Source organism: Phascolarctos cinereus, unplaced genomic scaffold (assembly GCF_003287225.1).
Source record: "Phascolarctos cinereus isolate Bilbo 61053 unplaced genomic scaffold, phaCin_HiC Scaffold_4;HRSCAF=312, whole genome shotgun sequence".
Lineage (NCBI taxonomy): Eukaryota > Metazoa > Chordata > Mammalia > Diprotodontia > Phascolarctidae > Phascolarctos > Phascolarctos cinereus.
The window spans coordinates 517,877,182-517,893,194 of NW_027555847.1; the positions used below are offsets into that span (position 1 = coordinate 517,877,182).

The 16,013-nt window shown below is 40.2% G+C and overlaps 1 protein-coding gene across 1 annotated transcript in view; it reads left to right on the top strand.

The window, feature by feature from the left end:
- Positions 1-5,346: 5,346 nt before the first annotated feature.
- GNAL (G protein subunit alpha L) overlaps positions 5,347-16,013 on the top strand; it is a 504,196-nt gene continuing 493,529 nt past the window's right edge. The window contains exon 1 of the mRNA XM_078153524.1: positions 5,347-6,157. Within this exon, the coding sequence (XP_078009650.1) occupies positions 5,455-6,157 (703 nt within the window). The 5' untranslated portion in view covers positions 5,347-5,454. The remainder of the gene's footprint in view (positions 6,158-16,013) is intronic.

A 16,013-nucleotide genomic window follows, 5' to 3' on the forward strand; every position in this document is an offset into this window, starting at 1 on the left:
TATCTGTGTCAGGGTATGATGTACCCCCACCAATGAAAATCATAGGTCAGTATAAGTACCTAACAGTCAGTCGTATTGTACTACTGCGACTACTTACACTTCCTTATGAATCTATTTTACCTTCCATTTAAAAAAAATTCACTTTTTTGCATACTAAGTTCACATTTACCACCATGTCATTGGGAAGCTACATGGTATAGTGGATGGAGTACCAGGCCTGGAGTCAGGAAGACTAGCCTTCCAGAGTTCGAATCTGGCCTCGGACACATACTAGCTGTGTGATCCTGGGCAAGTCACTTAACCTTGTTTGCCTCAGTGTCCTCATCTGCAAAATGAGTTGGAAAAGGAAATGGCCATCCACTCCAGTATCTTTGCCAAGAAAACCCCAAATAGGGATGCAGAGGCTGAAAAATGATAACCATTTTTTGTGTCACTGATTTCTCTTGAGATAATCTTTTTCTTTTGATGGTTTCCTCTTTTGGCTTTGAAACAATCTGTTCCTTTTCAGTCAGTATCATCTCAGTGTGGCAAGAGGAACTCAGGTATGGATTGATTTGGCCATGAACCCTATAAAGTCTCCTGGGCATTTTCTGAGCCATGTTGACCTAGTTATGCTCAATGAAGAGAGAATCCACACCTAAATCTTTAAGTTCTCCATTACTCTTGGAATTTTTGAGCATAAACTGCAAGAACTCAGCACTTTTTGAAGACCAATGATCTTCAGTCTCATTCTACTACTTAGATTGGGAACACTTGCCAACTCCACCATTGTATCAACCAAAAGGAAAGCATTTTAATGTAGCATTTTAAAAATATGTGGTAGTGTTTTGTGTATGTGTGTCCTTGATGGCTCAGGAGTTTGGCAAGTGTTTTTTTTTTTATAAAATTTATTTTATTTTTTAATTTATGGAATAAAACAAGAATGTCTGTAAACATAGTATAATGAAAAGATGATTGCACGCAAAACTGCAAATCTATTATGTATAATTTGCTATTCCTTTTAAATGTATAATAAAATTATTGTGTACATTTCTTTCTGTTTTTTCTTTTTCCTTTTTTTTCTTCCTTTCCCCCTCCTGGAGATGACTACTATTAGACACACACACACACACACACACATGTGTATATGTGTATGTATGTATGTATATGTGTGTATATGTACATATATGTAAAATTATTCTATTTATCAATTCTTTCTCTGGATGCAGATAGCTTCTTTCTTCATATGTCCTTTATAGTTAATTTGGGTATTTATAATAGTCAGTATGACTTATTCACTCAAAGTCATTCTTAAAACAATATTGCTATTACTACATACAATGTTCTCTTGGTTCTGCTTATTTTGCTCTTCATTATTTCATGCAAGTCTTTACTTGTTTTTCTAAGATCATTGAGCTCATCATTTCTTATAGCACCATAGTATTCCATCACAATCATATACCACAACTTGTTCAGGCATTCCCCAATTGATGGGCATCCGTGCAATTTCCAGTTTTTTGTCACCACAAAGAGAGCTGCTATAAACATTTTAGAAGACACGGGTTCATTTCCTTTTTCCCTAATCATTTTTGGAAATAGACCTGGTAGTGGTATTTCTGGGTCAAAGGGTGTAGGCAGTTTGATTCCTCTTTGAGCATAATTCCACATTGCTCTGTCAAATGGTTGTAGCAGTTCACAATATTACTGACAATGAATTAGTGTCCCAATTTTTCCATACCCCCAGAATTCATTGCTGTCCCCTTCAATCATTTTAGTCAATCTGGTAGGTGTAAAATGATATCTCAAAGTTGTTTTAATTTGTATTTCTCTAATCAATAATGATTTAGCGCTTTTTTTCATATGACTATGCATTGTTTTTATTTCCTCATTGGAAAACTGCCTATTCATGTCCTTTGACCATTTATCAATTGAAAAGTGACTTTTTGTCTTATAAATTTGACAAAGTTCTTGAAAAGTGTTCTTGAAGTGGAGCTGGAGATTTGAACCCTTCTACTTACATGATTTTGTGGGGTTCTCCAGAACAAGCAATACCTGGAGTGGCTCCTGGGAAGAGGAAGAGCAGGAGCTCCTCTTGAATGTATGTTCCTGCTGTTCTCTTTTTTCAAGGAAAGATGATGTAAGATAATTAATACTGTTTATCTACATGTTGTTAGGAATTGCATGTTAACTTATTTAATTAGTAAGGTCAGAAAATGTTCTTTTGTAAGCACAATTTTCTTAAGCAACACCAATCATTATCATCTTGTTTCTAATCTGTTTTGTCCCTAAAAGGCTTGATTTCCTTCACTTTCTAGAAAATAGGTTATCAGTACAATCATTACAGAAGTATAGAATCCCAGAATTAGAAGAAAATTCAGATCTCTTCTGGTCCAAGAGGAAACTGAGATTAATAGAGATTAAATCACAAGTGAAAAAAAAGTGATGGCATTCTCTCATAAGATTATGCCAGAATCACAAGCAACAACCATTAAGAAATGTCATTCTTCTCAACTGGGTAGCATTAAACAATGTAACTCGCCATACCCAAATGGATTTAAAGCCTGAGTAACTGTTAAGCATAGAGAATATACACTTTGCATGTCATTTTTACTTGAACTTAGGAACACATAGGACTAGAGGTCACCTTTATACCAGGGAAGGGTTCTCCCAGAAAAGGGGCTCTGGGTCTGGGTTCAAGCAGATTTGGCTTCATCCTGGGGGATGTTGATGCCAAGGATAAGTGATAGGGCTTATCTCACCTTCTCAAACTCATTATGCTTCTTCCCTACAACAAAGCTCAAATATAGCCCGTGAGTAGGCTCTCTCCTGAAAGGAATTAAGAGTCCTTTCTGCAATGAATTCACTGTACAAAGCAGTAGATAAAATATAAGGCCATTTAAAAAAAAATTCTTCCACCACAAAAGATATGATTAAAACACAAAAGGAACATAAGTGCTCATTAACTAATTTTTAATTCATGAAACAATAACCTATTACCTCTATAATAAGGTCTTGGGAAGTAAAAGTTCTGAGGAGACTTTGCAGGACTGCTAAACTGATAGATACTTTACATTCTTCTCAGATCTTCTCTGTCCAATCAGTTCACTAAGTCCTGCTTTTCTGGTCATTCAGACATGTCTTAGGTTTTCCTAGTCTTCTCAGCCATAGCTTCCTCCCAGGCATGGTCATTTTCTTCTCCAAGAAAGTTATAGCTGCAGGAAGAAATTAGCCTGGAGTCATGAAGACTTGGGTTCATATCTGGCTTCAGACACTGACTAGTTATATCACTCTGGTCAAGTCACTTAACCTCTGTACCTCAGTTTCTTCAATTGTGAAATGGGGATATTAATAATACCTGCCTCACAAGCTTATTGTGAGGATCACAATATTTGTAAAGTGCTTAGCACAGTGACTGGCATACAATAGATGCTTAATAAATGTTTATTTCCTTCCTTCCCTGTCTCTGGGCCTCAGATTCCTTATTTTTAAAATGAAAGGGTTCCACTAGATGACCCCCAAAGTCTCCACCAGCTCTGAACCTATGTCTCCCCTAAGTTTTTTCTTCTCCAAACTGCACAGCCCCAGTTCCTTCAACGAATTCTTTTATGGCACGTTCTTGAGTCCCCTCACCTTCCAGGTTTCTCTGTCTCTTCTTAAATGTCTTTCCTAACACAAAGCTCCCAGAAATACCCTGGCTTCTATTAATGCAGCCTAAGATTAAATTAACTCTTTGGTTACCAAGTCATACTGTTGACTCATATTGAACTTGCAGGCCATTCAACCTCTATTTTTTCATACAAAATATTGTTCTGTTTTTTTCCCCCTAGCTTATAACCAATTATAGGACTTTATATTTAACCTTCTTAAATTGGATGCTCCTAGTTGTGCCCATTCTTCTAACCTATTTAGTCATCCTGATGTTAGCTAGCTTTCTAATGTAAGTATGCCACCTTTGACTTCATCTAAGAAGCAGAGCAGACTGAAAATCCATAATGAAAATAGAATAATTGTAAAAGGATATATACTATTACACTAATTAGAATCACTGTCTCATAGTTAAGAAAAAGAAAGCATTCAATGTATACTTTTATCATGGCATTTTGGCCATTAGCCTTCTCTAAATACATCATTAATATTGAAAAGATATGTGATGTTGTTTGAAGGTTTTGGTTGTTTGTTTGAAGGGTATGTAAATGGAAGAATTTGATTTTCCTATCATAGATTTGGAGCTGGTTGAGACATTAAAGGTCATCTAGTCCAATCCCTTTATTTTACACGCGAGGAAACTGAGCCTTGGAGAGGCCGAGTTACTTATCTAAAAGGTGGCAGGTAGTAAATTGAGGTCCCAAGTAATTAAGCCATTTGTCCAAGCTCACAGATGGAGTACTTGGCAGTGTCAGGATTCAGAACGGATGGTGGTACAGTAGAATGAGTGCTGAATTTGGATCAGAGGACCTGTACCTGTTTGACCTAGAGCTAACCTCTTTGAGCTTGTTTTCTCTTCTATCAAATGAGAGGTTTGAACTAGATAATCCTTAAAGTACTCTCCAATTCTAAATCTGTGCTTCCCTATACCACATAAAATAGAGATTGCAAGCAGGTTCTTTGTACAGTATGTACTGTACACACAGGAAGGTATCGACCTTAGTTTGTGTGTATCTCTTTATAGGGGCAAGGAAGATATAAGCAGATGAGCAGAAAAGGAAGCAGCAGCCGGTTTATGTGACGAATATGGGAAAATCTATGCATGTTAGCCTTTACTATCCAGCTTTGTATCCTTAATTTTCTTTACTAACCACTGTTCATTCTCATAATCAAGACGTCTTTTTGAAGTCAGAGCGCAGCTCAGAGACTGCATTCAGGTGGCAGCCGAGACTGGGGGCAGGGGGTGGAGAGAAAGAACCTCAGCGGCTGCCTATCGCTATCGTCCACTGCTGCGCGCTCTTCTTGGGCAGCGATATTTACGGTAAAGGAGGGGGCGGGCTGGGGGGAGGGGGGGCCCGACAGCGCTGTCCGCTCTCCCTCCGTGTCAGGTGATCTGGAGCTAGGAGCCGAGCCCAACCGAGCGCTGTAGCTGCCGCTGCTGAAGGAAAATGCAAAATGGCACATTGGGGATGTGAGGGATTCTGCCACTGGCTTGCTCGGCCCAGACCCTTCGCATCCTCTCTCCGCAGTTCGCGGGCAGGCATGCTGCTGTAGGTCCCTGCCGGGTTACCCCCCCGGTACCCTAGCCAAAGTGGTGGTGATTCGGCAGCGACTGCTGCCGGAGCGGGGGGGGGGGGGGGAGCGACGAGAGAAGGTGTTTCCTCTCGGCTCCCCCCCACCCCGACTCCCCCTCCCCTGCCTCCTCCTCCTCCTCCTCCTCTTCTCCCTCCCCTCCCCCTCCCCTGCCTCCTCCCCCTCTTCTGCCTTCTCCTCCTCCTCCTCTACCTCCTCCTCCTCCTCTGGTTCCCCACACCCGCTCCTTAGTGAAACATGGGACTGTGCTACAGTCTGCGGCCACGGCTCTTTGGGGATCCCAGCGGCTCCACTTCCAACGCCACGACCTCGGAATCGGAGCCACCACCACCACAGCAGCAGCAACAGCTGCCCCAGCAGCAACTGGACCGCACCGCCCTGCCAGCACTAAGCTCCGGGGAGCTTCGCCGTCCCGGGGACTCGCGGACAGCGGCTGCAACCAGGGCTGGGGGTGAAGGCAGCGGTGGTAGCAGCAACGGTGGAGGCTGCGTGGGGGAGGCGCCGGTGTCAACAGCAGCTGCAGGGTCGCTCCGCCGCGGGGACGTAGCGGGCAAGCAGCTGTGCGCTGGGGACCGGGACGGAGCGCTAGTCCTGCAGAACGGTGGTGGTGGCGGCGGCAGCACTGGGAATGGGGCGGCGGAGCGACCGCAGAAGCAGTCGCAGCAGTCCAAACAGCAGCCGACCAAGCAGCAGCAGCCGACCAAGCAGCAGCAGCAGTCGAAGCAGCAGCAGCAGCAGTCGAAGCAGCAACAGCAGAAGCAGCAGCAGCAGCAGAAGCATGGCAAGCAGAAGCAGCAGCCCCTCAAGCAGCACTGGGACAAGCTGCGAGTGGAGGAACGCGAGGCCGAGAGGGAAGCGAAGAAAGTGAGCAAGAGCATCGACCGGGCGCTCAAGGAGCAGAAGAGGGAGTACAAACAGACTCACCGACTTCTCCTACTGGGTAGGTACCCAAGAGACAGCATCGCCGCGGCGGGGGAGAGGGAGCTCTCCTCTCCCTGCTCCAGCTGTCATCCCTCCTCTCTCCTCATTCTGTCCTTTCTCCCTTCCCTCTCTTTAATGCTTTCGTTCTGGGATGGTCGTGTCGCCCAGACCTTGACCCTTTCTCCTCCATCTTCTTTCTCTATACTTTATGGAGGGGCGAGTGGGTTTTGCGTGTGTGTGGTTGACATGAGAGCGTGAGTTTCTGCGTGTACTCGGATCACAGCCGCTCCACCCAGGCGCGAAGCAAGAGTACTAGTGAGGATAGACTACAGAGCTTCGGGTTTATTTCAGGTGTGGGAACCTAGCTGTGGGACGTGTGTGAATAAACTGTCCTGTTTCAAATCAACTGGCTCTTTTCGGAGAGCCAGGTACAAGGTTGTTTAAGAATCCCCTGCCTCTCCTGTCTTCTGGTTGGTCGGTGGCTGATAGCAAACAGTCAGTCTATTGAAGGATGCCCTTGGAGGATACATGTCAGAGAATGAGCTTAGACAAATGGATATGGGTCCACTCAGACCCCTTTAACGTTATTTTGAAAATGTTTGGCTCTTTTGGGGAGATATTGTGTAATTGTTGCTAGTGCCTGTTGTTATTTAATTAATGAGCCTCTCCAGAGATTCTTCCCTCCGTTGATTCATTTGCAGCGTCGTGAAATCCTCCGGGATACCTAATTCAAGCTTCTCATTTCCTGTAAGGAGGGGGAATAGTCCTGCTGCAGTTTGTTGTAAGTGGACAAAGGAAAGGGTTTTTTTGAAGCCTTTTAGCTTAACCACAAAGCTTTCATTTCAATCACAGTGCTGAAGCAAAGACTCCAATAGGTGTGCCTTGTAATGTTTGTTTTGGTGGTGTGTTTTTTGTTTTGTCATTTTATTACCCACTTAGAGTCTGGCTTGCATTCCTTGCTATGTAGACTATTTATATTTCACCTTACAACAAGAGTATCCGTGCTGTCACTGTTCTCATGAATCCTAACATAAAAAGAGAAAAGAAAAGGAATACATTGTGACAACCTTTTCAGTGTGATAAGTATATGTGCTGGGTGCCAGTACAGTATCACTGAAACTCCTAAAAATAAACCACGGCTTTTATTATTATTGTCTGGAAATCTGAACTATAGCTTACACAGCAGTGTTTCTAATATCTGGTAATTGGGAAACATTCCCCCAGCTGTTTAGAATACAGTACTTGCCAGTGTAAACAAAAAGATAGGCATAGGTTCCTAATACCTGTTGCATTTCAGAATTAGACATTTTCAAGAACAAACTTTTAAAATAATACTCTTGTGCAATTCAGCAGGGTGTATGAAATGTGCTTTTTCAATGCTCTCTACTTTGCTTTGAAAATGCAGAGGCTGAGTTCATTGGCTTGAGTAAAATGTTCACAACTTAAGAGATATGAACCATAAATGTATTTTTTATTATATAACATAAAGAATAGAAATTGTGTTGATGACCTACTTGAAGTGTCTATTGATTTCCTTCTCTGTAATTCTTAGTGAGAAAATTGTTATTATTGTTGTTGTTGTTTTCAGGCTTAAGTATGTTGGAAATATGCTAAAGGTCCCTTTGAGATATACTTATAATCCTACTGTATTTAACTGTCAGATCAGTAGTTTTGTTAAAGTTTTTTCATGTATTTTCCTCAAATCACATATAAACGTTTTTGTGTGTAGCTAAAAATACTCGATGCAAAGAGACACATACAGCATACTATCATGTACATATATATATTATATACATATATATACATATATATATATATATATATATACACACTAAGTTATAAACTTTGTCCATGACTGGTTCACTAAAATAATATGATTGATATTTAATATTTTGGCAAGCTATTTAACACATTCAAAGTGTCTCAATACTGTCAGCATACATTTATTGGAACTTATTAGTGCCTTCTAGATTCGTGTTTGAAGTTCAGAGAAATCTGGGGTTATGAGCACATGTACACACACACACACACACACACACACACACACACACACACACACTCATCTCTTTGAAAAGTAGCTTTGGCTATAACTCTATTATAGGTTTCTCATGACCCTAATAAGCCTTCATTTACTTTTGGGTAGTTGGAGTTCCTAAAAGAAAAATGGCTCATATTTATATCATGCTGTCAAGTTTATTAAGTGTCCCCCCCAATTTCCCTATAAGCTGGTTGTAGAAGTCTTATTCCTCTTTGTTTAGTTGGTTGATATATAGCTACCAAATGTCCTTGCTGAACCTTGAATCCAGGTCTTTGAACTCCAGATTCGTTGCTCTCAAGCTTCATTATCTCCAGAATCCAATATGAGCTGTTGGCCATCAAGGTGTTGGTTCTCAATCCACTTGGTGTTAGAATGTAGTATAGGACAAGTTACTGGACAAAAGTGGTGGGCTAGAATGTCAACCAAACCACCTTTGATGAATTGGTATGACCGTGAAGGTGGGGAGATACCCCAAGGTTCATAGTATCTGCAAAATTTTGCTTGTTGTCCTAAAATTTAAACCTCTATCTCTTTGAGGGGGTGGGAAAGCAAGAGAAGATTGGGAAATGAAAAGTGAATAATTCATGGACACCTCTTACCATCTTTCATTCTGAGTTAAAATCTCCTTGAAGAAATTATTTCACAACCCCACAGAGCCTTTATAGCAATACAGCAAACAAAAAGCTTGTAATTGGGGGGAGGGGATATTTTTGTTTGGGAATTTTTTGTTCCCATTATTAAAGCACATATGCAATAGTGCTTTGGGTCACTTATATAAATAGCTTGTGTGACTCAAAAGAGATCACCGTATCTGACAGTCATTTTTTTTAATCAGAGTATCAGTATGCATTGAAATAAAAATAGAATTTTAGATTTTGTGGGATTGGAACTGGTTGAATTAAGTTGAGAATTTTGAGGATTTTCTGAGTCTTTTAACTCCACCTTAAATGCATCTATAGTGCCAATGTATTTTAATAACATTTTTAATTGTTCTCATAGAAATGAGATTAATTAGATTGGTGATTTTTCTGGGTTTGTGTGTGTGTGTGTGTGTGTGTGTGTTTGTGTCCCCCCCCCCCCCCCCGTGGTGTTTGGCCCATAATAGGAATTTAGTACATACTTGTGGGCTGATTGATTGAAGGAGCCCAGTATTTTATTGTATGAATTAGTGGTTATTTCAAGTTCTAATACCAGTTGGAAGGACCCTGGATGATTACAGGGTTCTTCTCTCCCCTCTCCTTAGTCTCCTGTTCTTCGAGTCTCAGGACCTCCCCAGTTGTATATGAGTTTAGATCAGCTGTGAACCTGGCAGGGAATATGCCAAGTATAGACTGCCATCCCCTAGGCCCTCTACTGGTTTGTCTTTGCGGTAGTTCTTTGTGGTTGTTGAGTCATTTCAGTCATTTTTTCAGACTCTTTGTTTCCCTATTTGTGGTTTTCTTGGAAAGACACTGGAGTGGTTTGCCATTTCCTTCTCCAGTTTATTTTACAGATGAGGAACTGAGGGTTAGGTGACTTGCTCAGGGCCACACAGCCAGTAAGTGTCTGAGGTCAGATTTCAAAACTCTTTGTGGTAACTTTGGCTGTAGTATATATGGCCTACCACTGACTCAAGGAAAACTTAATCCCAGGAATCTAGATATCTGGGGAGCCACGGGAAACAGAAAGCAGTAGGAAGAGAATCTGCTCTAGCTGATGGATGAAGTTGGCCAAACCAATCTGGCTGCTAGCAATCAAAGTTTTAGATCCAACTTTTCAGTCTGGAAGCCCTAAAAATAAGATCAACTAAGGGGTAGATTTTGCAGGACATTACTGTGTCACCTGGGCCTTTAAACCCAGTCCTTTAAAACAGCTGACTAGAACTTATCAGGGATCAGAGGGGCAATGGAGCATCTGAAAGCCAGACACACACATCCATATTGGTTATTATTTCATGTTATTTGCATGGCTTACTGGCAGCCCCCCTTGGGAATTCCAGATCATCTAGTACAATAATTGTGCACAATTGTGTGTGGGGGGAGGTAGTGTGTGGAAATGGAATGTAATAACTTCAATTTTTTTAGAAGCATAATGCACTGCCAGATGACTAATAATGAAATACTACAGTTATATGCTGTATAATTGTGTATAAAGTAGAAACCATGTATTGTTCTTTTCAAGGAATATATAAGAGGATGACTCTTACTAGAATTTATATAATCGTATGATGGGGGGGAAAAGTAGGAGAAAACTAGAATCAGAAGACCTGAGTTTAGTTCTATTACTTATTAGCCTTGTGACCTGGCACAAGTCATTTAAGTTCTTATGGTAGATGGCACAGTGCATAGAGTTCTGGGCTTGGAGTCAGGAAGACCTAAATTCAAATCCAGTGTCAGTTGTATGACTTTGGGCAAGTCACTTAACCTTTGTTTGACTCTGTTTCCTCAACTATAAAATGGGGATAATAATAGCACCTACCTGGAAGGATTGTTGTGAGGATTAAATGAAATTACTAAGATTAAAACACATTTTAGCATTCTGAAAAACAAATTCAGATGTGAAATGGCATAATTGTGTATCTGTTGCATAAAAGTATAAGAATATATCTAGGGACCCAGTCTATTGCACAGATGTGTATTACTGTGTATCATATTAAGATAGCCAGTGCATTTATGAATCAAATCCTACCTTTGTGTTTATATCATGAAATATGACATGTTCACATTCTTTAGAGTGGTTTATGAGTTGTTTGAAAACAAAAACAAATCTTAATCATCTAAGATTATTGTCATGATTTTTACAGTACATCGTGCTAGACTGCAAAAGGAAATGTGACAGCAAGAAGATACTTTTTTGAGATGTTTTGGTACCATAAGGAATTTTCAATAACAATTTGCTGGTACAGAGTAGGCTTCCCTATTCATTCCTTTAAATAACTGGCCAACTTGGCATATACCTACTCACTAAAAAAAAAATGAGGATTTAGTTAGTATTGGGCTAAATCTTTTGAGTTATTGAAGCTACTTACTAGCTTTTAGATCTGCCATCACGAATAAACTGGAAATTGTGGAGAAGTTTGTGAATGCTTTTGTAGGTTGATGGATTGCTTCTTAATTCACCTGAGAATTTGTGTAACAGCATGGCTAACATAATTGCTATCATCAAATTTGATCATTCCCCATAATTGAAAACAGTGATGCAATGCTACATGATGGAGGTAATAATAAGAAATACATATTCTGGGGCTACTGGATGCATGCTATTGACTAGGCATTTGGGTTACAATACTAAATAAGCATTTTGAGGTTGAGATCCATGCCTTATGTGTGGTATCATGGGAAGCTATACAAAGCAGACATTCGGCATGTACTGGTGTTGATGGGTAGTGATTGTTAGCATATTAAAAGTGGTATATCCCAGTGAAACAATAATCCCTATATCCTGGGTGTTTCCATTCAGAGGCATCATATGTATAAACCATAAAGAATGGACAAAAGTGTGTGTATGTACATGTGTGTGTGCGCGTGCTCGTGTGTGTGTTGTGGATATGGATGTTCTAAAAGGTATCATTTTATTTTAATTTTAAGTTGATTATTCAGTCTGTCAACAAGGGTATATTAAGTGCTTGGTAGGTGCCAGACAGTGTGCTAAGCACTGAAGAGTCAAAGAAAGGCAAAAACCAATTCCTGCTCTCAAGGAGCTGAGTCTGTTGGGGGTCAAGGAAATTATAGGCTAATTTGGGTTAACGTAGTCTATCGGGATTAAATAGGGGAAAGGATATGTTGTTGAATGGAGGAAGACAGGGGGAAAATTACCCTTTTTTATATCCTATTACGCAGGTGTATCAGCTATACCAGAGAGAGAAAATAGGAAGTAGATCTAGTACTGATTATTCTTTCTTGTTGCCTGAACAGAGCTTTTCATATACACAATTTCCCACCCCACCCCACCCATAGGTTCCCTCCTGAATGTATGGAGGGGAAGGTAAAGGAATAGAGGGCAGGGATAGGAAGAATAAGGGTAAAGTAAGAGAAAAAAAGAAATAAGAAAATAAAATTAAGGGTTTGAGTATCTGTATAGATGAATATTGGGGTACTGTATGCTGTTGTTGTACCTTCTTTTTTTTCTCAGCTGATATCACTGGTATAGTAGACAAGGCACTGGATTTAGTTTTACGAAGATGCAGGTTCAAATTCTACCTCACACACTTACAAGCGGTGTTACTATTGGCAAGTCACTTATCTTCTCTGTACTTTAATTTCTTCATCTATAAAATGAAAATATTGGACCTAATGGCTTCTGAAGTGCCTTCCCAGTCTGAATTGATGATCCTTTGAATCCCATCCTCCTCAACCCCTTTGAAGAGGTATGAAAGATCTTTAGAGTAGTACTGTTTACTAGAAAGTACCATATTTTGAAAGAAAACACATGTGAGCACAACCATATCAATTTGTAGGATCAAATTATGAGCAAATAGCATGAAAACACTAAAGCCAAATAGTGAGAGAAGCAAGTGGACCTTCCATACTCTTAGAATTCTTCCTTGGTACATCACCTCAGAACTTTCATTAATGATGCCATTTTGTCAAAAGCATGAGAATACTAGATTGTAAGTTACTAGAAAGCAGGACCACTAGCATATGCATGCCATCTAGATTTCTCAGGACATACCACATTGCAAGTGGGTGTTTTTAATAAACCCACTTTTTATACATTGTCATTCAGTTGAAGGTAAAAGAGCAGAGTCTTAATTTTTCTTCTGACATCCTTATTACCAGCTGAATAACTTTACCGATTGTGCTTAAGCAATGGATCTTTTGCTGTTACAGTGAGATCTTTACCAAAGAAAACTACAAACAAGTAAGCATTGTTTTCTTCTGCGTTGTCCTGTGTTCATGGTATTGAAGTAACCTCATTTGTTCACCTTAATCTTCCAAGTATGGCCACTTAAGACATCATATTAGCTGGTCTGTTTCAACTTCTTGGGGAAAATACCCCTGTTGTTTCTGATATACTTTAAAGTGTCCAATTGTAAACTTTACTTTCTCCTTCAAGCATTGCCAGATGACCTATCCAAATGAAGAGTTGTTGTCATAAAGGTCTTATAATTTAAAGAATTTAATATTGATTCATTTATCTAAATTCTACCCAAATCTCACCTTGAGAAACCTTCACTGACTGCTCCAGCTGTAATTAAGTTCTCCCTCCCATGAATTCCTGTAGTACTTATAGCAATTGGTGTTGTTCAGTCATTTTCAGGTATGCCCAACTTTTTGTGACCCCATTTTGGGTTTTCTTGGTAATGGTACTGGAGTGGTTTGCCATTTCCTTGTCCAGATCATTTTACAGATGAGGAAACTGAGGCAAATAGAGTTAAGTGACTTGCCCAGGGTAACACAGCTAGTGTCTGAGGCCAGATTTGAACACACGAAGATGAGTCTTCCTGACTGCAAGTCTGGTATTCAATCTACTGAGCCACCTAGCAGCTCAGTAGTATTTATAGTAATTACCATGCAATTTAACACTAAATCATAGATTTAGAGGTAGAAGGGACCTTGAAGATCACCTCATTTTGCTTATGAGGAAACTGAGGCTCCCAGATGTTAAGGGGCTGAGTATTTAAACCTAGTTGTTTTTTGGGGTTTTTTTATTTTTTACTCCAAATCCAGCACTTTTCTGCTATATCATACCACCTCTGGCTTGGTACAATCTTGAATTACTCTGTGTCATTTTATATGTGTTGTCTGCCCCTCCTCCCCTGACTAGACTAAATTAGTTGTGGACAGGGACCATATGGAATCTGTATTTTCCCTACCCCTTTTCATCTTTAGGGAATTACTAAGCACACAGTAGATATTCAGTAAACTTTAAAGTATTTATAAAACACTTGAATGGGATTCTTTATCACATTTGTTTTAAAAGATATGTTCAAACCTTTTAACAGAGTTCAGTTCAACAGACTTCTTTCCAAGACAGAATGTCATTTCTGCTTAGCTTCTCAGTGGTATAAATGAAAGACTATCAATTGTGGCTCAATGGGATTGGCACAAAGTTGATTCTTACTAAAATGTATTGAGTAATATGCCAGTCTCTTCTTAATAGTGATGAAATCTTTTTTTTTTTTTGTGGCATGAGACACAGATGCAGAGTCATAAATCACTCTTAAAGTTGCCACTGAAAAGCCTGAGGTGCCTGGATTAGCGATGGCCCTCACAATAGCAATTTATTGGGATAGATTGCCACAGTGAGTGCTGGGGCTTCTCTCCCCAGTTCAATTCCTGGTGGCAAAATGAGAGAAGATTACATTGCAGTGGTGATTGGTTATATGTGAAGGGTAGAAAGGAGTTGTAGGGCCTGGGTCCATTCTGTGATCAACCATAGTGTATTGTGAAGAGTATTAGATTCGGAGTTGGTAAATCTGGGTGTAGATTCTGAATCTGCCGTTTGCTGCCTGTGTGCTCTTTGGCAAGTCATTTAAACTCTCTGAACTGAAGTATTTCCATCTGTAAAAAATGAAGTCATTGGCTTAGATAACCTCTAAAGTCCCTTCTGGCTTTTACTCTTGGATAATGTGACTCTTCCCTTGTTCCAATTCTCCAGCCCTCATTCTGACTCTGTGTGTGTGTGTGTGTGTGTGTGTGTGTGTGTCTGTGTCTGTGTCTGTGTCTGTGTGTCTGTAGTCCCATACCACCAACCACTCTCACATTAGCAATATAGGCTGCAGATAATTCAAAGATTCAAGGTGGTATGGAGAATAAAGACTTAGAATAAATCAGTAGATGTTAAATTCTTACCTTTGTAGAACTCTTTGGCTTTCGTAATGCTTCTTATGTTGCTCTATATGGGTTCATTCCTAGGGTTAGCATGCTAATCTGTAGGTGTTGCTTTTCATGTTGTTATCCCAAAAGGTAGAGGGTCTCCCCAAGAATGTGATCAGGATGATGAAGGGCCTGGAGATCAAGTTATATGAGGATTGACACAAGGATATTTAGCCTGGAGAAGACAAATCTTAAGGAGAACGTGAGAGGTTCAACCTTAAAGGCATTGGACTAGATGACCTTCAGGGTCCTTTCCCCCTCTAACTCTGGGATCCTGTGATCCTAAGTATTTTAAGGGCTGTCCCGTGGAAGAGGGCTTGCACTTGTCCTATTTGGTCCCACAGGACTGAAACAAGAGCAATGGGGAGAAGTTGTAGAAAGATAGATTTTTTAGCTTAGTTTAAGGTAGAACATTATAACCAGTAGAGCTATCCTATAAGGAATAGGCTACCTCCAGACAATAGAATTAGAATTGGAAGGGACCTTAGAAATCAATTGGTCACCCACTTCTCTTTCAGATGTAGAAACTAGTCCTGAGAAGTTAAGTAACCTCAGGGTCAGCAGGTAGTGAGTGGCAGGGCTGCCCTTCCTAGCGATGTCCAAGGTTGGCGATGACTTTGTGGGGACACCCAGAGAACATTCTTCCCTTCCCATACTGGGCTACATGGCCTACAAAGTCCCTTGTAACTCTGACATTCTGTGGTTCTCAGAATGTTACTAAACAACCAGTTCTCATCTTTCTGTGTTCTGAACCTAAAAATCAAATGGCAAGTTCAGGGCATCAAATTCAAGCTACTTTTATCAGACGATCTGCACTGCCTTGCACCATGAAAGGGTTGGGTTGTTGTTGCTATTGTTGTTTTAAATTAACTCATACTTTTTAAATTAAAGAAGCATTTGACATACAACCTTCAATATGAGAGGGAGTAATATTGTGACAGGACCTAGTGTTAGAAGAACTGGATTCCAGTCCTATTTCTGCCATTTGCTTTGTGATCCTGAGTTAGAGGGCTTCATTCATTCAATCTGTAAAATTGAGA